The sequence below is a fragment of the Salvelinus alpinus genome, chromosome 12 (genome assembly GCF_045679555.1).
Source record: "Salvelinus alpinus chromosome 12, SLU_Salpinus.1, whole genome shotgun sequence".
NCBI lineage: Eukaryota > Metazoa > Chordata > Actinopteri > Salmoniformes > Salmonidae > Salvelinus > Salvelinus alpinus.
The window spans coordinates 29,519,004-29,545,428 of NC_092097.1; the positions used below are offsets into that span (position 1 = coordinate 29,519,004).

General features: G+C 42.4%; 1 protein-coding gene across 4 annotated transcripts in view; it reads right to left on the reverse strand.

Moving 5' to 3' along the window:
* LOC139535845 (sodium-coupled neutral amino acid transporter 3-like) overlaps positions 1 to 26,425 on the reverse strand; it is a 91,439-nt gene that overhangs the window by 11,208 nt on the left and 53,806 nt on the right. For all 4 annotated transcript variants that reach the window (XM_071335683.1, XM_071335684.1, XM_071335682.1 and 1 more), the window contains 5 exons: positions 15,394 to 15,476; positions 12,667 to 12,725; positions 6,451 to 6,588; positions 2,914 to 2,993; positions 2,348 to 2,448 (listed from right to left, as the gene is read on the reverse strand). In XM_071335683.1, coding sequence (XP_071191784.1) covers positions 2,348 to 2,448; positions 2,914 to 2,993; positions 6,451 to 6,588; positions 12,667 to 12,725; positions 15,394 to 15,476 — 461 coding nt within the window. The remainder of the gene's footprint in view (positions 1 to 2,347; positions 2,449 to 2,913; positions 2,994 to 6,450; positions 6,589 to 12,666; positions 12,726 to 15,393; positions 15,477 to 26,425) is intronic.

The window sequence follows — 26,425 nt, forward strand, 5'->3', positions numbered from 1 at the left end:
CAAATTACCTCAGACTTCTGTATTCTAACTGAAAAAAATGATATTTGTGATGCTTTTAATAAGCATTTCATCTCTGCTGGTTTTTTATTTGAAAGGAAAAGTGGACTTTGTGGTACTGGCCAGTTAGTTGATTTTTCGTCTTGCTTTTCAACCGTTACTCTGAAAAATGGTAACCCTGTTTTTAGTTTCCAGAAAATAACTGAAGCAGAGGTTCTAATTGCCCTGTGTGCCATTGATACTAAGAAATCCTTAGGCGCTGACAATTTAGACCCGTACTTACTTAAGTGTGCTGCACCTATTTTTGCTGGTTCAGTAACACACATTTTTAATCTAACATTAAGCACAGGAAATATCCCTAAGGTGTGGAAAGCAGCTTTTGTTCTGCCATTACATAAGGGAGGTGACGGTAGTGATTTGGATAACTATCGACCCATCTCTAGGCTCCCTTGTCTGGTAAAGATTCTAGAATCTATAGTCAACAAACAGTTACAATCTTTTCTTTCTGCTAACAGTATTCTTAGTACCAATCAATCTGGTTTTAGATCTAAACACAGTACCACATCGGCCACTATGCTTGTTGTAAATGATATTGCAAATGCCTTAGACGATAGAAAGCACTGTGCTGCGTTGTTTGTAGATTTGTCAAAAGCTTTTGACACTGTAGACCATGCTATCCTTTTGAGTAAGCTGTCATCTATAGGACTGGGCACTGATGCCTGCCGATGGTTTTATGACTATCTTAAAGATAGAACTCAAGCCGTCATGGTCGATGGGGTCAAGTCTGACCCCTTACAGTTACTTAAAGGGGTCCCTCAGGGTTCAATAATTGGCCCACTATTGTTCTCACTTTATATAAACAACATTGGTGATGATGTCAGATATTGTAAATTCCATTTATATGCAGATGACACAGTGATGTACTCTATTGCTCCAACAGCGGACCAAGCTTTAATGCAGTTGGAGTCTGATTTTAGGATACTACAGGGGTCTCTTTTACAGCTTAAACTTGTTTTAAACGCTAAGAAAACAAATGTCATGTTTTTTTCTAGGTCTAAACTCTCAGTTAGAAACATGTTTGTAATCACTAGCTTGGATGGTACTCAAATCAATAAGGTCTCTGCATATAAATACTTAAGGGTATGGTTAGATGATAGGCTTTCTTTTAAAAAACATGTTACTGAATTGGGAAAAAAGCTCAAATTCAAGATAGGATTCCTTTACAGAAACAGGGCTTGTCTGTCCTCTGTAAATAGGAAGAAAATTGTGCAGGCTACTTTTATGTCCGTTTTAGATTATGGTGATATTATCTATATGCATGCATCGGCAAACACATTAAAACCACTGGATGCTATTTACCATTGTGCACTCAGGTTTATCACGGGTGATAGTTACAGAACTCATCACTGTATCCTATATCAACATGTGGGTTGGGTCTCTCTATCTGTGAGGCGAGAGCAACATGCTCTCTTGTTTATTTATAAAGCACTTCTTTTAAAACTACCTCCATATATATCATCATTAATTTCCACAAGATGTACTAATTTTAAAACCAGATCACAGATGTGGATTACATTAGAGACTCCTGCGGTCTCCACAGAGTTGGGTAGGACTGCCTTCAGTTCCTTTGCACCTTATTCATGGAACAAACTGCAGATCCAACTTAAGTTAGACACTCTGGTGTCCCTTGCCCATTTTAAAATGCTTATGGAGGATCAATATGATGTTGTCTGTGATTGTTTCTGTTGAATTGTGTATGTTTTGAAATGTTCTTGTCTGTATGTCTAAAACTGTACATGTCAACATGTTTACACAGGGCACAGCCGTAAAAGAGATCCAGGTCTCAGTCTGTTTTCCCTGTTAAAATAAAGATTAAAAAAAAGAAAAAAAAAAAAAAAATAAAAAATAAAAAAAAATACTACAGTAATATACTGCTCTGACTGTGCTTATAACAATGTCATAGAGTAGAGTCACTGGGATATTACAAACCGGTCTGACATGAACAATGGCCACTAGGAGGAGTAGTTACTTCATTATGTTTCTCTACCACTATCTAAACTTCTGAAGCCACATGACATGACCCATCTTACCTAAAAGAGCTGTGTCCATGCAAATGAATGGCAAACGTGAGAAGTGGCTTTGCTGTTAGCGAAATGAACTAGCCTGAAACTCATGTAAAATGGGCCTGAGAAAAAGCATGAGATTCAGCAGCAGGATGAGCAGCAGTGAAAAGAGAGAGAGAGAGAGAGAAAAAAAGAGAGAGAGAGAGAGAGAGAAAAAGAGAAAGAGAGAGAACAGGGGAGCGGGAGAGAAAGAGCATCGTAATGACATGGAGGTGAGCGTGCCTCACCATAGAAGGTCAGGTATCCAAACAGAGCAGCCAGGAAGTACATGGTGTACATGACTACAATGGAGATGTTGGACACATGCTGCATCCTTTGCTTGGTGGGGCTGAAATCAGAGAATATTGCATGATGTGATGTCACACACACTTACACACACCATAAACACAGACACACACACACACACACACACACCAACATACCCACAAAGACACAAACAAAAAAGGCCAGTTTTAGCTTTTGTCATCATACTGTACTTTGACTGAGATTGCTTCAGAAGTTACATAAGGAATGTAATATTGTGGCTGAACACGTCAGATGAATCTAAAGAGACAGATGTTATAGTGGGTTCAACAAGGCAGCAGGATGATTATCCAGATTATGACCAGGCTAGCCATGCATATTTACACATGACATTACTGAGAATGCAAGGCAGTGTGCTATATGACACAGGCATATGAGTAGCCAAGCACATAGCTGACATAGGAAAATCATTATCTGCAGTGTGAACTGAATTCAGGGTCCAATAGTAAACAGCTACAGCGCTGCATCCTGTTGCAAGTGGGGCACCTACTTTTTGAGCTCGGTGTAGATGGGCAGGACCTCAGGGTGGCACACAAAGGCAAATGCCAGGATTGGGATGGTGTAGGCCGTCTGGAAAAAATAGAACACTGAAGTATTTTTTGACATTTTCTTAGGATCCCCAATAGCTGTTGCAAAAGCAGCAGCTACTCTTCCTGGGGTCCACACAGAATGACATAATACAGAACATTAATAGACAAGAACAGCTCAAGGACAGAACTACATACATTTTTGAAAATGCACACGTAGCCTACATATCAATGCATACACACAAACTATCTAGGTCGACTAGGGGAGAGACGTTGTGCCGTGAGGTGTTGCTAATACTGTACACTTTCTTGAATTTGTTCTGGATTTGGGGACTGTGAAAAGACCACTGGTGGCATGTCTGGTGGGATAAGTGTGTGTGTCAGAGCTGTGTGTAATTTGACTATGCAAACAATTTTGAATTTTCAACACATTAATGTTTCTTATAAAAAGAAGAAGTGATGCAGTCAGTCTCTCCTCAACTCTTAGCCAAGAGAGACTGGCATGCATAGTATTTATATCAGCCCTCTGATTACAATGAAGAGCAAGACATGCCGCTCTGTTCTGGGCCAGCTACAGCTAAACTACGTCTTTCCTTGCAGCACTGGACCACACGACTGGACAATAATCAAGATTAGACAAAACTAGAGCCTGCAGAACTTGCTTTTTGGAGTGTGGTGTCAAAAAAACAGAGTGTCTCTTTATTACGGCTAGACATCTCCCCATCTTTACAACCATTGAATCTAAATGTTTTGACCGTGACGGTTTACAATCTAAGATAACACCAAGTAATTTAGTCTCCTCAACTTGTTCAACAGCCACACCATGCATTACCAGATTCAGCTGAGGTCTAGAACTTAAGAAATGGTTTGTACCAAATACGATGCTCTTAGTTTTAGATGTTCAGGACCAGTTTATTACTGGGCACCCACACAGTCACCATGGATAAGGCTGCACCAGCCCCAGCCATCTTACCACCAACCCATCGTTTTACTAGCCATTAAGGCCTTCACGCACACATCACACAGAGCTAATTGTTTCCCTGTGATTAACTTGGACCTGGCTACTGACCAGCTTTAGCCGGCTTACCGATGCCTGGGCTGTAAGCTGATCAGCAGGAGGGATTGGTCTAACTAGCCTGGGTGACTAAGGAAATCTCACACATCTTTAAGGGATGCTAATAACAGGATTATATATGTATAACAATAGGATTATATATATATACTAGTCAATATTCTACCGCTAATTCTTCAGTGTATGACTGACTACAAAAGACTACAACTATACTGTTACTATTAGTACTGCATAATATGTATATTTACATTTACATTTAAGTCATTTAGCAGACGCTCTTATCCAGAGCGACTTACAAATTGGTGCATTCACCTTATGATATCCAGTGGAACAACCACTTTACAATAGTGCATCTAACTCTTTTAAGGGGGGGGGGGAGTTAGAAGGATTACTTTATCCTATCCTAGATATTCCTTAAAGAGGTGGGGTTTCAGGTGTCTCCGGAAGGTGGTGATTGACTCCGCTGACCTGGCGTCGTGAGGGAGTTTGTTCCACCATTGGGGTGCCAGAGCAGCGAACAGTATATCATATATAACGGCAATTTATGTATTTAACCACTTCAATAGCCCTAGAGTAGACTAGGCATAGCCATAGTCAGACAACATGAGTCCCAGAAATGCCAGGCCTTTCCCTTCAGGGCCATTTCCCTAGAGTTAACCCACAGACAGAGGACTGTTACTGTGTCTGATAACCCTAACCCAGAGTTAACCCACAGAGAGAGGACTGTTACTGTGTCTGATAACCCTAACCCACAGAGAGAGGACTGTTACTGTGTCTGATAACCCTAACCCAGAGTTAACCCACAGAGAGAGGACTGTTACTGTGTCTGATAACCCTAACCCACAGAGAGAGGACTGTTACTGTGTCTGATAACCCTAACCCAGAGAGAGAGGACTGTTACTGTGTCTGATAACCCTAACCCAGAGTTGGCCCACAGACAGAGGACTGTTACTGTGTCTGATAACCCTAACCCAAAGTTGGCCCACAGAGAGTGGACTGTTATGTGTCTGATAACCCTAACCCAGAGTTGGCCCACAGACAGAGGACTGTTACTGTGTCTGATAACCCTAACCCAGAGAGAGAGGACTGTTACTGTGTCTGATAACCCTAACCCAGAGAGAGAGGACCGTTACTGTGTCTGATAACCCTAACCCAGAGAGAGAGGACCGTTACTGTGTCTGATAACCCTAACCCAGAGAGAGAGGACCGTTACTGTGTCTGATAACCCTAACCCAGAGAGAGAGGACCGTTACTGTGTCTGATAACCCTAACCCAGAGAGAGAGGACCGTTACTGTGTCTGATAACCCTAACCCAGAGAGAGAGGACCGTTACTGTGTCTGATAACCCTAACCCAGAGAGAGAGGACCGTTACTGTGTCTGATAACCCTAACCCAGAGAGAGAGGACCGTTACTGTGTCTGATAACCCTAACCCAGAGAGAGAGGACCGTTACTGTGTCTGATAACCCTAACCCAGAGAGAGAGGACCGTTACTGTGTCTGATAACCCTAACCCAGAGAGAGAGGACCGTTACTGTGTCTGATAACCCTAACCCAAAGTTGTCTCACAGAGAGTGGACTGTTATGTGTCTGATAACCCTAACCAAGAGTTGGCCCAAAGAGAGAAAACTGTTACTGGGTCTGATACAGCCCCAGAGAATGACGTGAGTCCCTGAGTGGTTCTACTCTCTAGTCAGACGGGAGCTGGCATTTCAGTCTGGTAACACAGACAATAAATCAATCAAATGTATTTATAAATCAATTTTGACATCAGTAGATGTCACAAAGTGCTGATACAGAAAACCAGAAGCACGGTGGCCAAGAAAAAAAACCTTGAAAGGCAGAAACCCAGGAAGAAACCTAGAGAGGAACCAGGCTCTGAGGGGTGGCCAGTCCTCTTCTGGCTGTGCCCAGTGGAGATTATAAGAGTACATGGCCATTAAGGCCAGATCGTTCTTCAAGATGTTCAAACTTTCATAGATGACCAGCAGGGTCAAATAATAATCCGAGTGGTTATTGGGAGTGCAACACGTCAGCACCTCAGGAGTACATGTCAGCTGGCTTTTCATAGCCGAGCATTCAGAGGTCGAGACAGCAGGTGCAAGAGAGAGAGAGAGAGAAAGAGAGAGAGCGAGAGAGAGAGAGCGAGAGAGAGAGAGAAAGAGAGAGCACTGAGAGGCTGACCCCTAACCTTCACATGATGGATAATCCTATTGCATCCTATTCAGACCTGCATTACTCTTTCTAGAGCACAAGGGTCTGATGAATGCAGTGGGAATTCAGTGGACACAGTGGGATTGTTCATAGCGCAAACAGGTTAGTGTAAATTATAGATTTTTCCCATTGTCATTAGCAACATGCTACATTTTTACTTGAATAACAGGGCTGGAATGGATTGACTGATGGAGCTGACTATACAGGAGAGTATACCTGTGAGTTGAGGTTGACCATTTTCGGAATGCAGGCTGGGTTGTAACCAGTGTCATTGGTAACAGCAGTCACACTGGCTGTGCTGTTAAAGGTAAAGTCCAAAAAGGGACAGGGGGTGTGGAACTTCTTATAAATGACCTGTGGAGAGGAAAGAGGAGTTGGATGGATGAGAGGAGGAGCCTGGAGGAAATGGGCCTGCATACATAATACTAGTCTACACAGAAAGGCTGGAAATATGTTAGGGCCCAGCCAGGGACAGAGAGCAGTGGGCATGTATTAGAGCACAGCACACAGAACTAAAACTAGGTCAGAGAAACACACACTCACACATATGGACACACACACAGACAGACACACACACACACACACACACACACACACACACACACACACACACACACACACACACACACACACAGACTAATGCCGTTTGAAACTGCAGGTTACACAACTTGTCCACAACAATCTGAGAGGAGAGCGGAATATTAAAGAGGTTGACCCTCTGATCAAATCAAATCAAATGTTATTTGTCACATACACGTGTTTAGCAGATGTTATTGCCGGGGGTAGTGAAATGCTTGTGTTTCTAGCGCAAACAGTGATGTAATATCTAACAGTAATATCTAACAATTTCACAACAATACACACAAATCTAAAGTAAAGGAAGAGAATTAAGAATATATAAATATTTGGGTGAGCAATGTCAGAACGGCATATACTAAGATACAGTAGAATAGGATAGAATACAGTATATACATATGAGATGAGTAATCCAAAATATGTAAACATTGTTAAAGTGACTAGTGTTCCATTATTAAAGATCACTGACTGATAGCGAGACCTCAGAAAGCCCAGCACAGTGAATTTATTAGCTTTTCCTGCAAGGATCCCAAAACATGACGATTACTGCAGATATGAAAAATATATTTTAGTTGACACCTGTTGGGACCCATCATTCAGGGCTGTTTTGAGCCCCACATTTGTAGCATTTTTTGGGCTTGCCTGTTTTGCATGTTATTTTGGCATTAATACGTGTCACATATCAGTTTGCAAACGATAGAAAAAAATATATATATAATTGAGTTAATAAAGCCGCATACAAACATGGTCTCTTTTTTGCTTTCTTGAGTAAGGCAGCTCCAAAATGCAGGTGTTTCAGCCTAGCTCAGTACTTTGTGGTGGTGGCGCAAGCCAGCAGGAAATACGGAGCGTTGCGCCGTGATTGGCTCAGTGTTCTGCCACTCATGGGGACACTACGTCATCGCCAAGTCTAAGGGTAGAGCTCTACAATTCTAGCCCCTTGGGTGTTGTCATAGAGTTACATTCGAAGTTTCCATCCAAGAAGGCTCAAGGTCATTGGTCACAGTTAAAATGATGTCAAACCACGTTATATCTACAGTAGCATCGATTGGACTGATCATGTTAACATCATACTTTCAAAATCTTAGCTAGCAGTCTTCATCATGAATCAAGTCGACAATCTACTGGCAAATCCTTTTTAATCCTTGTCATATGAAGTTAAATAATGAAGAGAAATTATAGATAAAAAGCATCAGTACTCATCGGTTTAAGGGTCTCTTTTCCTAGTTTAAAATTATAAATATTCAACATTGGCCATGCTGTCAATGAAGCATGATTGGTGCCGCGCTCAAAACAACTGTTAACTCGGAACTGCAAAATCTGACTTCAATGAGTTCAAGACAACTGTGAACTCTGGAAAAACGAGCTACAACTGGGAAAATACGTTTTGAACTTTCAACCAACTCGGAATTGTAAATCGGGAACTCTGGCATCTTCTAGAGCTACGACCTGAAGATCACTGTCATCATGATTCAACTTTTTTACCCCCGAGTTCCCAGTTGTCTTGAAAGCACCATAAATCCAGAGAATTCCAGACTTTGATGACAAATTTTCATGACAAATTTTCCCACGAAGGACCGCTGCGCCACCTTCCTGTGCTAGTCAAATCAAATGTTATTGGTCACATACACATGGTTAGCAGATGTTATTGCGAGTGTATCAAAATGCATATGCTTCTAGATCTGACAGTGCAGCGGTATCTAACAGGTAATATCTAACAATTCCACAACAAAACGTAATATCTAACAAATTCCACAACAAAACCTAATACACACAATCTACTAAAGGAATGAGATAAGAATATATATGTATAAAATATATGGATGAGCAGTGACAGAGCAGCTAAGATGCAATAGATAGTAAAGAATAGATAGTGAAGGATTCAGTATACATTATATACATATGAGATGAGTAATGCGAGATATGTAAACATTCTTCAAGTGGCATTATTAAAGTGACTAGTGTTCCATTTATTAAAGTGGCCAATGATGTCAAGTCTGTAGGTAGGCAGCCGCCTCTCTGTGCTAGTGGTGGCTGTTTAACAGCCTGATAGCCTTGAGATAGAAGCTGTTTTTCAATCTCTCTGTCCCAGCTTTGATCACCTGTACTGACCTCGTCTTCTGGATGGAAGCGGGGTGAACAGGCAGTGGCTCGGGTGGTTGTTGTCCTTGATCTTTTTGGCCTTCCTGTGACATCGGGTGCTGTAGGTGTCATGGAAGGCAGGTAGTTTGCCCCCGGTGATGAGTTGTGCAAACCGCACCACCCTCTGGAGAGCCTTGCGGTTGTGGGGGGTGCAGTTGCTGTATCAGGCGGTGATACAGCCCGACAGGATGCTCTCAATTGTGCACCTGTAAAAGTTAATGAGGGTTTTTGGTGAGCCTCCTGAGGTTGAAGACCTTCACCACATAGTCTATGTGCATGGACCATTTCAATTTGTCGGTGATATGAACACCGAGGAACTTAAAACTTTCCACCTTCTCCACTGCTGTCCCGTCGATGTGGATAGGGGGGTGCTCCCTCTGCTGTTTCCTGAAGTCCACGATCATATATTTTGTTTTGCTGACATTGAGTGAGAGGTTAATCTCCTGACACCACACTCCGAGGGCCCTCACCTTCTCCCTATAGGCTGTCTCGTCGTTGTTGGTAATCAAGCCTACCACTGTTGTGTCATCTGCAAACTTCATGATTGAGTTTGTGGCGTGCATGGCCACACAGTCGTGGGTGAACAGGGGGTACAGGAGGGGGCGGAGAATGCACCCTTGTGGGGCCCCAGTGTTGAGGATCAGCGGAGTGTAGATGTTGTTTCCTACCTTCACCACCTGGGGGCGGCCCGTCAGGAAGTTCAGGACCCATTTGCACAGGCCAGGGTCGAGACCCAGGGTCTCAAGCTTAATAATAAGTTTGGAGGGTACTGTGGTGTTGAATTTTGAGCTATAGTCAATGAACAGCATTCTTACATTGGTATTCCTCTTGTCCAGATGGGATAGGGCAGTGTGCAGTGTGATGGCGTTTGCATCGTCTGTGGACCTATTGGGGCGGTAAGCAAATTGAAGTCGGTCTAGGGTGACAGGTAGGGTGGAGGTGATATGATCCTTAACTAGTCTCTCAAAGCACTTCATGATGACAGAAGTGAGTGCTACGTGGCGATAGTCATTTACTTCAGTTACCTTAGCTTTCTTGGGAACAGGAACAATGGTGGCCATCTTGAAGTATGTGGTGACAGCAGACAGGGATAGGGATTGATTGAATATGTCCGTAAACACTCCAGCCAGCTGGTCTGCGCATGCTCTGAGGACGCAGCTGGGGATGGCGTCTGGGCCAGCAGCCTTGCGAGGGTTAACACATTTAAATGTTTTACTCACGTCGGCCACGGAGAAGGAGAGCCCACAGTCTTTGGTAGCAGGCTGCGTTGGTGGCACTGTATTGTCCTCAAAACGCGCAAAGAATTTGTCTGGAAGCAAGACGTCGATGTCCGCGACAGGGCTGGTTTTCTTTTTGTAGTCCGTGATTGTCTGTAGACCCCTGCCACATACGTCTCGTGTTTGATACGTTGAATTGCGACTCCGCTTTGTCTCTACACTGACACTTTGCTCGTTTGATAGCCTTATGGAGGGAATAACTACACTGTTTGTATTTGATCATATTTCCAGTCGCCTTGCCATGATTAAATGCGGTGGTATGCACTTTCAGCTTTGTGCGAATGCTGCCATCAATCCACGTTTTCTGGTTAGGGAAGGTTTTAATAGTCACAGTGGGTACAACATCTTCGATACACTTCCTTATAAACTCGCTCACCTAGTCAGAGTATACGTCAATGTTATTATCTGAGGCTACACGGAACATATTCCAGTCCACGTAATCGAAGCAATCTTGAAGCGTGGCATCCAATTGGTCTGACCAGCGTTGGATAGACCTAAGCAAGGGCGCTTCCTGTTTTAGTTTATACCTATAGGAGGGGAGCAACAAGATGGAGTCATGGTCAGATTTGCAAAAAAAAGGAGGGCGGGGGAGGGCCTTGTATGCATCGCGGAAGTTAGGGTATTAATGGTTGAGCGTGTTAATCGCTCATGTACAGCAATCGATATGCTGATAGAATTTAGGTAGCCTTGTTCTCAAATTAGCTTTATTAAAATCCCCAGCTACAATAAATGCAGTTTCAGGATACATGGTTTCCAGTGAAGTTCCTTGATGGCCGTCTTGGTATCCGCTTGGATGTACATGGCTGTGACAATAACCGAGGAGAGTTCTCTTGGGAGATAATACGTTCGGCATTTGATTGTGACGAATTCTCGATCAGGTGAACAAAAGGACTTGAGTTCCTGTATGTTGTTACAATTACACCATGAGTCGTTAATCATGAAACATACACCCCCGCCCTTCTTCTTACCGGAGAGATGTTTATTCCTGTCGGCGCGATGCACTGAAAATCCCGTTGGCTGTATGGACTCCTACAGCATATCCCCAGCTAGCCATGTTTCCGTGAAACAGAGTATGTTACAATCCCAGATATCTCTTTGGAAAGCAACTCTTGCCCAGATTTCATCAACTTTGTTAACTAGGGACTGGACATTAGCGAGTAATATACTTGGGAGCGGTGGGTGTTGTGTGCGCATCCAAAGCCTCACTAGAAGACCGCTCCGGCACCCTCTCCTCCGGTGTTGTCATTTTGGGTCGGCCTCTGGAATCAGTTTGGGTCGGCCTCTGGAATCACTTTGTCTGCCCTGGGAGGTGCAGACAAAGGATCCACTTTGGGAAAGTCGTATTCCTGATCGTAGTGCTGGTAAGTTGACGTCTCTCTGATATTCAATAGTTCTTCCCGGTTGTATTTAATAACACTTAAGGTTTTCTGGGCTAACAATGTAATAAATAATACATAAAAAAACAAAATACTGCACAGTTTCCTAAGGACTAGAAGTGAAGCTGACATCTCTATCGGCACAGCACAACAAGGTGTGTCCAAGCGTATCTTGTATGCTGCTGCATAAATTATGTAATATGCCAGGGAGATATGTATACTGTAGCTAAGAAAGTAACACTACGTGTATGTTGTGTAGTAAGCTGTTAGTAGCCCATGTGCCTCACCCTAATAATTTGGTCTATTTTTCCCTCATTTGTCTACTGTTCTGACTTCGTGTTGCACAAGTAGCCTATAACCTGTTTTGAGAAATGTAATCATTGAATATTGTAAGAGCTTTCATTGTCTGCTTATATGCCCCCTTTATTTATCCTACGGTTCTGACTTGGTGTACAAGGAGAATACTGTAAGAACGGCTCATGTTCTGAATTCTGTCGCTGTACATTTTCAAAAGTGCTGAACAAAATATTGACTACGTCCGTCCTAGCTCGCTCATTAATTTCTTATCGAAATTACGGATTGCCTTTTATCCGCTTGTCGTCCCCTTATGCCATAGTTTGTACATCTCAATTGTCAGTAGAAACCACATTTGTTTAGGCAAGTCAGCCGTATCAGCTATGTTTTTTAAAAGGCTGAATTAACTGTTTCGCTGCCAGACAAGGCCCCGCTGATAGCCAGGTGTAGATGTGGTTTATTGCAATTCATGTGTTGTTTAGTGTTTTATTGTGTAGTGGCTTTGCTGGCATGCATCCCACATTTCCCCCCCCCCACTAAGATTTGCAAAAAACATGCTAAAATCGCCACTGGTTGACACACATGCATATTGTGTCGACTTGAGATCCGTGCATGTAACTCGGACTTGTGTGTAACTCATGCATTGATGTCACTGGGAGATTTGCATACAAATTATGTTACACACAGCGTTCCAGTTAGGGTTGGGTCCATTACAAGAGCACTGCAACAGGTGGAGGTCTACAGCTGTATAATATGACAGTACATACCGAGATGAGGAAGAAGACCATGCAGGTGAGAGAGAACCCACTGGTGTAGCCCAGGTACCCTGAAACAACACAGTGACGACATCAGAACTACTCACATCAGACATCACCCTGCTATATCCTCTGAGAAAAGTGATGTGGGAGGTTAGAAGGACTCTCAATATTTCCTCAATCCCAATGCTAATTATAGGGAATATATACAAACATTCCCAGTTTCATGACAATGTGTTTGGGTGTGTGATCATAAGCGTGTATGTTCTTAGAGGGCCCAGTGGACTAAACTAAACAGGACTGCTCTCTGCTCTCTGCTCGCTCTCTCTCTTTCTCTCGCTCTGTGTTCTCTATCTTTCTCTCCTCTCTCTCTTGGCTCAATTCTCTGAAGGAGAGAACCGCTTAACAAGAGGTCAGGACTTCTCTCCCAGCCGCCCACCCCTATCTCTGCATCTCTCACCCTTTCTCTACTCTGTCTTCCTCTCCATCTCTCTCTCTCTTGTGTAATTGTATAATGAGCAGTTTTTGCCACTGCTATCCCAGTGACATGGGCATACATAAACAGACAGAGCAACACGTACGGGAGAAAAACACAGAGACTCTTACTCTGTCACTTGATGAAAGCTTTGTAGACATTTCACTTTGTTAAATGAGAGAGCTCATTAAATGGACATGAAGCCAGGGAATTCTGAGCTGGGTAGTTTTACATTTTCATAAGACTGCTGAGAGTAACATCTCACATGACACAGTTTAGCACAGATATCTACTTTCAGTCCATCCTAAAACAGTGGGGGAGTGTTTGCCATGTAACACAAGAATAAAGAGAAAAATGAGAGGGGGCAAGAGAGGGGGATTGGGAAAGAGAAGGTGGAAGAGAAGGAGCGGGAGGAGAAATGAGACAGAAGAGAGGTCGGTCACTGGTTTTAATCTATTCTATCCCTGGAAGTGTTATGGGGAAACACAACGAAGAAATTAAATGACTGTTCAATATATATACAGTGGGGAGAACAAGTATTTGATACACTGCCGATTTTGCAGGTTTTCCTACTTACAAAGCATGTAGAGGTCTGTAATTTTTATCATAGGTACACTTAAACTGTGAGAGACGGAATCTAAAACAAAAATCCAGAAAATCACATTGTATGATTTTTAAATAATTAATTTGCATTTTATTGCATGACATAAGTATTTGATCACCTACCAACCAGTAAGAATTCCGGCTCTCACAGACCTGTTAGTTTTTCTTTAAGAAGCCCTCCTGTTCTCCACTCATTACCTGTATTAACTGCACCTGTTTGAACTCGTTACCTGTATAAAAGACACCTGTCCACACACTCAATCAAACAGATTCCAACCTCTCCACAATGGCCAAGACCAGAGAGCTGTGTAAGGACATCAGGGATAAAAGTGTAGACCTGCACAAGGCTGGGATGGGCTACAGGACAATAGGCAAGCAGCTTGGTGAGAAGGCAACAACTGTTGGCGCAATTATTAGAAAATGGAAGAAGTTCAAGATGACGGTCAATCACCCTCGGTCTGGGGCTCCATGCAAGATTTCACCTCGTGGGGCATCAATGATCATGAGGAAGGTGAGGGATCAGCCCAGAACTACACGGCAGGACCTGGTCAATGACCTGAAGAGAGCTGGGACCACAGTCTCAAAGAAAACCATTAGTAACACACTACGCCGTCATGGATTAAAATCCTGCAGCGCACGCAAGGTCCCCCTGCTTAAGCCAGTGCATGTCCAGGCCTGTCTGAAGTTTGCCAATGACCATCTGGATGATCCAGAGGAGGAATGGGAGAAGGTCATGTGGTCTGATGAGACAAAAATAGAGCTTTTTGGTCTAACTCCACTCACCGTGTTTGGAGGAAGAAGAAGTATGAGTACAACCCCAAGAACACCATCCCAACCGTGAAGCATGAAGGTGGAAAGATCATTCTTTGGGGATGCTTTTCTGCAAAGGGGACAGGACGACTGCACCGTATTGAGGGGAGGATGGATGGGGCCATGTATCGCGAGATCTTGGCCAACAACCTCCTTCCCTCAGTAAGAGCATTGAAGATGGGTCGTGGCTGGGTCTTCCAGCATGACAACGACACGAAGCACACAGCCATGGCAACTAAGGAGTGGCTCCGTAAGAAGCATCTCAAGGTCCTGGAGTGGCCTAGCCAGTCTCCAGACCTGAACCCAATAGAAAATCTTTGGAGGGAGCTGAACGTCCGTATTGCCCAGCGACAGCCCCGAAACCTGAAGGATCTGGAGAAGATCTGTAGGGAGGAGTGGGCCAAAATCCCTGCTGCAGTGTGTGCAAACCTAGTCAAGAACTACAGGAAACGTATGATCTCTGTAATTGCAAACAAAGGTTTCTGTACCAAATATTAAGTTCTGCTTTTCTGATGTATCAAATACTTATGTCATGCAATAAAATGCAAATTAATTACTTAAAAATCATACAATGTGATTTTCTGGATTTTTGTTTTAGATTCCGTCTCTCATAGTTGAAGTGTACCTATGATAAAAATTACAGACCTCTACATGCTTTGTAAGTAGGAAAACCTGCAAAATCGGCAGTGTATCAAATACTTGTTCTCCCCACTGTATATATATGAAAATAATAGTCATTTTTCATGTGTAAGCCAAAAAATAAATTCGGAGAACCTTCATTTACAAAACATAACACAAAATGTCACTTATCATTATAAAATTGTTAATTAAACAATTATTTAGGTTCTCACCTAGCTGCTTCATCAAAGCCAGAGGCAGGATGACACTGATGGACACCATGATGACCAGGTAGTTCCCATTCAAGTACCACTCACTGGAGGGAGAAAGGGGGAAGAGAGAGGAAGAGAAAGGGGGAGGAGAGGGGGTGAAGAGAGAGAAAGAAAGAGAGATATGTTACATACATAACTCTGTTAAAATAATTTATTACATCTTTAGTCCTTATTTGTAAGGGAAATGTTCAATGTCTCTGCGATGTTAAATGACAGGAGGAAAACTCCTTGCCAGTTAAGCCATCAGGGATAAGGATAATATTCCCAATGGACTCACCCCCTGAGGAACTCACCCACTGTTCCCTCAATGACACAGTTGGTAGAGCATGGTGCTTGAAACGCCAGGGTAGTGGGTTCAATTCCCGGGACCACCCATATGTAAAATGTATGTACGCATGACTGTACTTCGCTTTGGATAAACCATCTGCTAAATGGCATATATCATAGGGATGTAACAATTCACGATATGCATCGGTCCCTGATTTAAATGTTTAAAATATGACCGCATTGGTCTGCTGACCCCAATCCAAATATAGCATCATGCATCCATCATAAAATCGTTACGAATGGCTGATTCCATAACATTTTGTTTCTCATATTACTTTCTACTTTCTGAAAATACCTGATATTTTGTGACAACTGGTGCGTCCTCTCCAACAGTGTCGAACTAAAGGCATGTAACTGTGTTGATAGTCATTGATCTACAAGTCATTTTGCATTCCGTAATTTGCTTGGTTATTGTTATCATGTTTCGAACATTTTCGGACCGTTAAACAACTATTGATTTAGAACCACGGAGAGTTACCACAAGCCGCAAAGATAAAAGGAGCTGCCTCCACTATTCCAGCACCATTTCAACATCATCAAATCACCTCTGCTTAGTCTAATACATTGACAACTTAAAGATACCAAAAACAATTTAGTCCAATCAACGTAAGCTAAATGTGTGGCTGTCCATGGTTCTGATTTCTGTGTGCGTGGGCATTCGTGTTTGTAGAGAAACGCCTATGCCATCCTCCTCTCTTTCATGTTGACTGTCACACCCTGATCTGTTTCACATGTCTTGTGCTTGTCTCCACCCCCCTCCAGGTGTCACCCATTTTCCCCATTATCCCCTGTGCATTTATACCTATGTTTTCTGTATGTCTGTTGCCCGTTCGTCTTGTCAAGCATACCAACGTTTTTTCCCGTACTCGCGTTTCTCATTATTTCCTGTTTTCTAGTTCTCACGGTTTTTGACCATTCTGCCTGCCCTGACCCTGAGTCTGCCTGCCGTTCTGTACCTCTTGACACTGCCCTGGATTACTGACCCCTGCCTGCCCTTGACCTGTCGTTTGCCTGCCCCCTGTTTTGTAAATAAACATTTGTTATTTCGAACTATCAGATCCCAGGATAAGACCCAGATGCAGACAGTTCAAAATAACAAATGTTTATTTACAAAACAGGGGGCAGGCAAACGACAGGTCAAGGGCAGGCAGAGGTTGGTAATCTAGAGCAGAGTCTGTAAGGTACAGAATGGCAGGCAGACTCAGGGTCAGGGCAGGCAGAACGGTCAAAAACCGTGAGAACTAGAAAACAGGAACTAACGAGAAACAGGATTACGGGAAAAAATGCTGGTAGGCTTGACAAGACGAGACGAACTGGCAACAGACAAACAAAAACACAGGAATAAATGCACAGGGGATAATGGGGAAAATGGGTGACACCTGGAGGGGGGTGGAGACAAGCACAAGACATGTAAAACAGATCATGGTGTGACATTGACAAAACAGTCTGTCATACAGTACACAGGTTTTTTGTTGTCCTAGGCTACCTGGCTAAAATGCTTGCTCGCTAGCCTAACTTTGATTCATGGGCAACATTAGCTAGTTAACATTAGCCTTCTACGTACATCTAGCTACATATTGAACTTCCATCCTCTCAGCCCACGGGTACAACAATGTATGAATTAACGGTTGGATTGTAACCACAGAATTGTGGTTATAATCATTGGCCACTACGGAGTATTAACAACAAAAAACAAGTCCAAATCCATATCTCTATCCATGGCGAATTTAGGAAAGGGACAAGTTTAGTTAGCTGGCTAGTTAGCCACCGGAGAGGACAACAACACAACAAGATACAACAAAGTTTCTGTTAATTGCATATCTTGGGATTTGATAGGAGTGATGCCAAACCCAAGCTGGCTTCCCTTTACACTTTTTTTTGGTGCGCCAGGATCATTCATAGTTGAGCTCGCTCAGTTTAACTCAACATTAATTGGCACATTTTTTATACTGTTTTTGCCATGGAATGCCAGATGTCCGCTGGCTTCCCTTCCCTTTAAAGCTATGGGCGGCAACAATGTCATACTCATTTGGACCAGACAACATCAGATAGATGGCCTACAGGCATAGAGACAGAGGGACATTGTTTCGCTCTCTCTGTTGCTTTCTCCTCTGAAATATATTCAGCCTCTTGCGAATTGAAGGAAAATTATGAAACACAGACGAAAGATAAACATTAAATTATTTATTTATTTTTTCTTGGTCAATTTTTTGAGGAAGCCTAGCTTCCCTTGCCATCCATGAATACACGCCACTAATACAGGGTAAAGTTGATAATTTCATAACGAGAAATCTCTTTTGCGAGGCACACCTCATGACTAAAGTGGGAGGAGAAACGCCTGGAAAAGAAAGTCATTACATTTGCAAACGGTCAAAACCATTCAATTTCGAGATGGGGTGGAATGGAAAGTTGTGCTATTCATTGGCTATGTCATAGCTAATTTGTAAACAATAAATATTGATACACAAACATCCAGCTCAGAGAGGCCCAGCTCTTGAGCTCTATCAACAGCAGATTTGAATTTAGAATGGACAATGAATGTATTTATGCAACAAATGTTAGTGTATCGAATCGTATCTATCCGAATTTCATCAATTCAATTTGTTCTCTAATCAAACCTAATGCCACCGAATCATTTCAAACTAAAACGTATAGCTCTGTATCGTATCGGAGCCCATGTATGTAGATACGTATCGAATCATCTTGAAAGGGAATGATGCACATCCCCAATACATGATATATATATATATATATATATATATTAAGTCTTCCCAGATCCATTAGACCAGGGATCATCAACTAGATTCAGCTGCGGGACGATTTTTTCTTGAGTGCATGGTCCGGGGGCCGGAGCACAATTACAAATTATTTGTAGACTGCAAATTGATCGCAAGAAGCCTAAACAGATATAATATTTGACTGAAACGTAATAATTTCAAACCTTGCTTACATTTGCCATCTTATCGGCTCTTAACCAACCATGCTATTTGGTTAGTTTTTTTGCGTTGTTTGTAACTTGTTTTGTACATAATGTTGCTGCTACCATCTCTTATTGCAGAAAAGAGCTTCTGGACATCAGCACTGCGATTGCTCAACTCAAACTGGACGAATAGTTTTTCTTCAATGAGCTGGACGGGAGGGATATAAACTCAGCAAAAAAAAGAAATGTCCCTTTTCAGGACCCTGTCTTTCAAAGATAATTCGTAAAAATCCAAATAACTTCACAGATCTTTATTGTAAAGGTTTTAAACACTGTTTCCCATGCCTGTTCAATGACCCATGAACAATTAATGAACATGCACCTGTGGAAAGGTTGCTAAGACACTAACAGCTTACAGACGGTAGGCAATTAAGGTCACAGTTATGAAAACTTAGGACACTAAAGAGGCCGTTCTACTGTCTATGAAAAACACCAAAAGAAAGATGCCCAGGGTCCCTGCTCATCTGCGTGAACGTGCCTTAGGCATGCTGCAAGGACCGTCCTCACAGTGGCAGACCACGTGTAACAACACCTACACAGGATCGGTACATCCGAACATCACACCTGCGGGAGAGGTACAGAATGGCAACAACAACTGCCTGAGTTACACCAGGAATGCACAATCCCTCCATCAGTGCTCAAACTGTCTGCAATATGCTGAGAGAGGCTGGACTGAGGGCTGTGTGTTACAGGGAAGACATCCTCCTCCCTCATGTGGTACCCTTCCTTGCAGGCTCATCCTGACATGACCCTCCAGCATGACAATGCCACCAGCCATACTGCTTGTTCTGTGTGTGATTTCCTGCAAGACAGGAATGTCAGTGTTCTGCCATGGCCAGAGAAGAGCCCGGATCTCAATCCCATTGAGCACGTCTGGGACCTGTTGGATCGGAGGGTGAGGGCTAGGGCCATTCCCCCCAGAAATGTCCGGGAACTTGCAGGTGCCTTGGTGGAAGAGTGGGGTAACATCTCACAGAACTGGTAAATCTGGTGCAGTCCATGAGGAGGAGATGCACTGCAGCTGGTGGCCACACCAGATACTGACTGTTACTTTTGATTTTGACCCTCCCTTTGTTCAGGGACACATTATTCCATTTATGTTAGTCACATGTCTGTGGAACATGTTCAGTTTATGTCTCAATTGTTGAATCTTGTTATGTTCATACAAATATTTACACATGTTAAATTTGCTGAAAATAAACGCAGTTGACAGTGAGAGGACGTTTATTTTTGTTTACTACTACAGACACCCGACCAGGCCCAAATCCATGTGATTCGCTGGAGAAGGAAACTGAAATTTAGTGGAAAAAGATCCGGGTGCCTTGTGAGGATCAGGTGACGAGTGGCTAATCTGACCTTGCCTTTCATCCTGCTAGCTAATGTTCAATCGCTGAAAAATAAATGGGACGAGCTGAAAGCACGTATATCCTACCAGCGGGACATTAAAAACTGTAATATCTTATGTTTCACCGAGTCGTGGCTGAACGATGACATACAGCTGGCGGGTTATACACTCCATCGGCAGGACAAAACAGCAGCCTCTGGTAAGACACGGGGCAAGGGCCTATGCATATATGTGAACAGCAGCTGGTGCACGATATCTAAGGAAGTCTCGAGGTTTTGCTCGCCTGAGGTAAAGTATCTCATGATAAGCTGTAGACCACACTATCTACCTAGAGTTTTAATCTGTATTTTTTTTAGCTGTCTACATACCACCACAGACCATTGCTTGCACTAAAACTGAGCTCAATTAGCTGTATACCGCCATAAGCAAACAAGAAAACGCTCATCCAGAGGCGGCGCTCCTAGTGGCCGGGGACTTTAATGCAGGGAAACTTAAATCTGTTTTACCAAATTTCTATCAGCATGTTAAATGTGCAACCAGAGTGGAAAAAAATCGAGACCACCTTTACTCCACACACAGAGACGCGTACAAAGCTCTCCCTCGCCCTCCATTTGGCAAATCTGACCATAATTACATACTCCTGATTCCTGCTTACAAGCAAAAATTAAAGCAGGAAGCACCAGTGACTTGGTCTATAAAAGAGTGGTCAGATGAAGCAGATGCTAAACTACAGAACTGCTTTGCTAGCACAGACTGGAATATGTTCCGGGGTTCTTCCAATGGCATTGAGGAGTACACCACATCAGTTATTGGCTTTATAAATAAGTGCATCGAGGACGTCATCCCCACAGTGACTGTACATACATACCCCAACAAGAAGTAATGGATTACAGGCAACATTCACACTGAGCTAAAAAGTAGTGCTGCTGCTTTCAAGGAGCGGGACTCTAACCCGGAAGCTTATACGAAAACCCGCTATGCCCTCCGACGCACCATCCCTACGGGGAAGCATGGTGGTGGCAGCATCATGCTGTGGGGATTTTTTCCTCCAGACATGATGTGTCACGCCCTGACCATAGAGATCCTTTTATTCTCTATGATGGTTAGGTCGGGGTGTGACTAGGGTGGGTTATCTAGGTTATTATTTGTCTATGTTGGCCTGGTATGGTTCCCAATCAGAGGCAGCTGTTTATCATTGTCTCTGATTGGGGATCATATTTAGGCAGCCTTTTTTCCACTGGGTTTTTGTGGGATCTTGTTTGTTTGTGTGTAGTTGCCAGTGTGCACTGCATTTGACTTCACGTTTCATTTTTGTTCTGTATTGTTTTGGTGAGTTTCTTTAATTAAACATGTGGAACTCTATGCATGCTGCGCTTTGGTCCGTTAATTCTACAAATCACCGTGACATGATGCTTGGCAAAAGAGTTCAATCTTAGTTTCATCAGACCAGAGAATCTTGTTTCTCATGGTCAGAGTCCTTTAGGTGCCTTTTGGCAACCTACAAGCAGGCTGTCATGTGCCTTTTACTGAGGAGTGGCTTCCGTCTGGCCACTCTACTATAAAGCCCTGATTGGTGGAGTGCTGCAGAAATGGTTGTCCTTCTGGAAGGTTCTCCCATCTCCAAAGAGAAACTCTGGAGCTCTGTCAGAGTGACCATTGGGTTCTTGGTCACCTCACTGACCAAGGTCCTTCTCCCCCGATTGTTCAGTTTGGCCGGGCGGCCCTCCCCATATCTGTGCCTCGACACAATCCTGTCTCGGAGCTCTACGTACAATTCCTTCGACCTCATGGCTTGGTTTTTGCTCTGAAATACACTGTCAACTGTGGAACCTTATATAGACAGGTGTGTGCCTTTCCAAATCATGTCCAATCACTTGAATTTACCACAGGTGGACTTCATTCAATTTGGAAAAACATCTCAAGGATGATCAATGGAAACAGGATGCACCTGAGCTCAATTTCGAGTATCATAGCAAAGGGTATTTTTTATTTATTTTTATAAATTTGCAAAACAATTAAATATAACTGTTTTTGTTTTGTCATTATGTAGACTGATGAGGAAACATTTTTACTTACTACATTTTAGAATAACAAAAATGTGGAAAAAGTCAAGGGGTCGGAATACTTTCTGAATGCACTGTATATCTAATAACCTGAAAATGATCTACATCATATGGGTAGACAAATAATGTCTACTCAGCTATCCTTTTTAGGATGCAAACCAGCAATATGAACCACTGTTAATCGATCCTGTTCTGATCTAATGAAATGGATGTAGGATTTTCTACAGCCTAGAATCAAGGCCTTTGCCAGTCATGAAGGATGAAGGGAAAGTGGTCAGTTGTCCAACTGAATGTATTCAACTGAAATATGTCTTCTGCATTTAACCCAACCCCTCTGAATCAGAAAGGTGCGAGGGGTTGCCTTAATCAACATCCACGTCTTCGGCACCTGGGAAACAGTAGGTTAACTGCCTTGTTCAGGGGCAGAATGACAGATTTTTACCTTGTCTGCTCAGGGATTTGATCCAGCAACCTTTCGGTTACTGGCCCAATACTCTAACCACTAGACCCCAGAAGCTAGGCCCCTCTTGATTCTCATTGGCGAAGACTCAACTCAAGTTAGGGGTTATATATCAGACTCTCCTATAACACTTTGACCAACATGTTATACCCCAGAGGTTGTAAATAAACCCTTTCTAAGGTGATATAACTTGTATCATTACTATAGGGCTGTGAAACCCATAGCCGAATGGCTTCAGACTGAGCATTTCTCACTGGAAATTTCTGCTGACATTGAACATAGCTTAGGGTTAAGCTATTTCATTAATTTCAGACTCTCCTATACCAGTATTCCCAACATCTTATACCCCAGAGGTTGTAAATAAACAATTTCTAAGCTGATATAACTTGTATCATTATTATAGGGCTGTGAAACCCATTGCCAAATGGCTTCAGACTGAGCATTTCTCACAATTTATTTACGGAGAGAGATTTCAGTTTTATAATTGGTGGTGTGCATATATTTACAGTAGTGAGGTGATTAATTATTGCTTTCTTCAGTGGAAATACAGAATATGTATAAAAATGCCAAATATACCAAAAGCTGAATCAAGCAGAGCTTTACGACTATTTAACCATGTTAATCTTTACTGAAACATGCAAACTACAAACATTTAACCAATTAAGATAATGAATACATGACAAGATACAAATATTTTATAAAAAATTATTCATATAAAAGTCAAGAGTTGGCTATAACATGATTACAAACAAAGTGAGTGTGTGCATATCCGTGTAAGAGTTTTTGTGTGTGTATTATGGTGTGTATTATAATTTCCCATCATAAAAATGTATCCCCATTCCCCAATCAAATACCTTCATCGATACCACAAAAAAAAAGAAAGAAAAAATCTGTATTTTTTCTCCAATCTGGCCAACCTCATAAAATTCGACATAGCCTTGTATAAAATGCATTATGAAAGAAATGGTGTAATGTACATGAGAAAGAGAAGCCTTGTATCAAATGCATTATGAAAAAAATTGTACAATGTAGGCTCCACAAAACCGTGTAGAAGATCGTGTAGGCCTACTGTTGCCTTCACGAAAAAAGGGCCTTTCTGACTACAAGTGCACCAGTATCCCAAAGTATTAAGCAAAAACAGCATAGAAAACAGTATTGGCATTAATAAATAAAAACGACGTAAGACTACTATTATATTATAATTATTTCAGTGATAACCTGGTTGATTTACAATATTGGGTTGTTAACACGTTTATTTTTTTATATAAATAAATGTGGTACACAAAAAAAGTCAGTATAGAACACCATAGCCCGTCATGCATTGCTCTAATAACTTTCAAAAGATTGTTTGTCCCCCAAAAATGTATTTTCCTATGAATGAAGTCGCACAAAAATGTGTCTTTTCACACGAATTAAGCTACACAAAAATGCACAAAAACACACAAAATCTGCTGAAATAGTTTTTGTACATCTTTGCATGAATTGAGTGTGAGATTGTGTTGTTTATACGATCACATATACCTATTATGCTTGGGAACAGATTTCCAAAATTAAAATCCCTTTGGGGCCCAAATAAAATCACCTGTGGGCCAAATTCAGCCTGTGGCCCATCAGTTGGGGAACCCTGCGTTAGACATTTAACCCAGGTGGTGCTGGTATCAATTTTTTTTAACATAAATTAATGATAATTACCCATTGATTCTTGAAGACTATAGCTTAGACTATAGCCTCATGATTAAGTGTGTGTGTACCCCATCAGAACCCCAAATATTAGCTTGTTTTACTCCAATATTTGTAAACAAAGTAAATCTAAACAAACACTATATAGCCTCAAAACATGGTTAAGAGTATAATTTTGATATCATGGATGGTCAGTCCTTGCATCCATAGCTCTGTCTTTGAATTAGAGATTAGTTACATTTCTCCAGCCACATCCTTCAGCTTTTACCTGAAAGAGAGGTTGGGATTACACTTTGTTATTGTTATAACTGCTGACTGCCGCTTTAACTTCTCTGAGGTAGGTGGGACGCAATCGTCCCACCTGGCCAATAGCCAGGGAAAATGCAGAGCGCCAAATTAAAATAAAATACTATAAAAATCTAACTTTCATTAAATCACACATGTAAGACACCAAATTAAAGCTACACTCGTTGTGATTCCAGCCAACATGTCAGATTTCAAAAAGGCTTTTCGGCAAAAGCATAAGATGCTATTATCTGATGATAGCACAACAGTAAACAAAGAGAGTAGCATATTTCAACACTGCAGGCACGACACAAAACGCAGAAATAAAAATATAAATCATGCCTTACCTTTGACGAACTTCTTTTGTTGGCACTCCAATATGTCCCATAAACATCACAAATGGTCCTTTTGTTCGATTAATTCCGTTGATATATATCCAAAATGTCCATTTATTTGGCGCGTTTCATCCAGAAAAACACAGCTTCCAACTTGCGCAACGTCACTACAAAATATATCAAAAGTTACATGTAAACTTTACCAAAACATTTCAAACTACTTTTGTAATACAACGTTAGGTATTTTTAAACGTTAATAATCGATCAAATTGAAGACGGGATGATCTGTGTTCAATACAAAAAGAAAACAAACTGACGCAACTTTTCTGGTAATGTGCCTCTCTCAAACAATCCACTTCAAGTGACTCTCATTTAAGATGGCCGTACTTCTTCATTACAAAAAGGAAAAACCTCAACCAATTTCTAAAGACTGGTGACATCCAGTGGAAGCGGTAGGAACTGCAAACAAGTCCCTTAGAAATCTCGTTTCCCAATGAAATCTCATTGAAAAGACAGTGACCTCAAAATAAAAAATTCTGAATGGTTTGTCTCGGGGTTTTGCCTGCTACATACGTTCTGTTATACTCACAGACATGATTCAAACAGTTTTAGAAACTTCAGAGTTTTTCTATCCAAATCTACTAATAATATGCATATCTTATATTCTGGGGATGAGTAGCAGGCAGTTGAATTTGGGCATGCTATTTATCCAAAAGTGAAAATGCTGCCCCCTACCACGGAGAAGTTAAGCATGCCTGCTACTCCGCTTTCTAACAAGACCCACAGCAAACTGAGCTATCCAATCAGTTTCAAAGCACCCAGACAGCACACTCATCAGAAGGCTCTGTCAAATCTGTCACACGTACACATTATCATGCTCTACATAAACAAGAGAGCTTATGAGAGAGAGAGAGAAACAGAGAGAATGAGAGTGAGGAGTGCGCTTGCGTGCATACATGAGTGTGTTTGAGACCAAGAAAGAGAGAGCATAATAAGAGAGCTTGGCCAAGTGGGCCACAGTGATATCCTTCCTCACCTTCCTCACCAGTCTCCCCCAGGCCTCTAGTGACCACTGACCGGACTGGAGGGAGGGTGAGAACGTGGGGTCTCTAGTGACCACCGACTGGACTGGAGAGTGAGAACGTGGGGTCTCTAGTGACCATTGACTGGACTGGAGGGTGAGAACGTGGGGTCTCTAGTGACCATTGACTGGACTGGAGGGTGAGAACGTGGGGTCTCTAGTGACCACTGACTGGACTGGAGGGTGAGAACGTGGGGTCTCTAGTGACCACTGACTGGACTGGAGGGTGAGAACGTGGGGTCTCTAGTGACCACTGACTGGACTGGAGGGTGAGAACGTGGGGTCTCTAGTGACCACTGACTGGACTGGAGGGTGAGAACGTGGGGTCTCTAGTGACCACTGACTGGACTGGAGGGTGAGAACGTGGGGTCTCTAGTGACCACTGACTGGACTGGAGGGTGAGAACGTGGGGTCTCTAGTGACCACTGACTGGACTG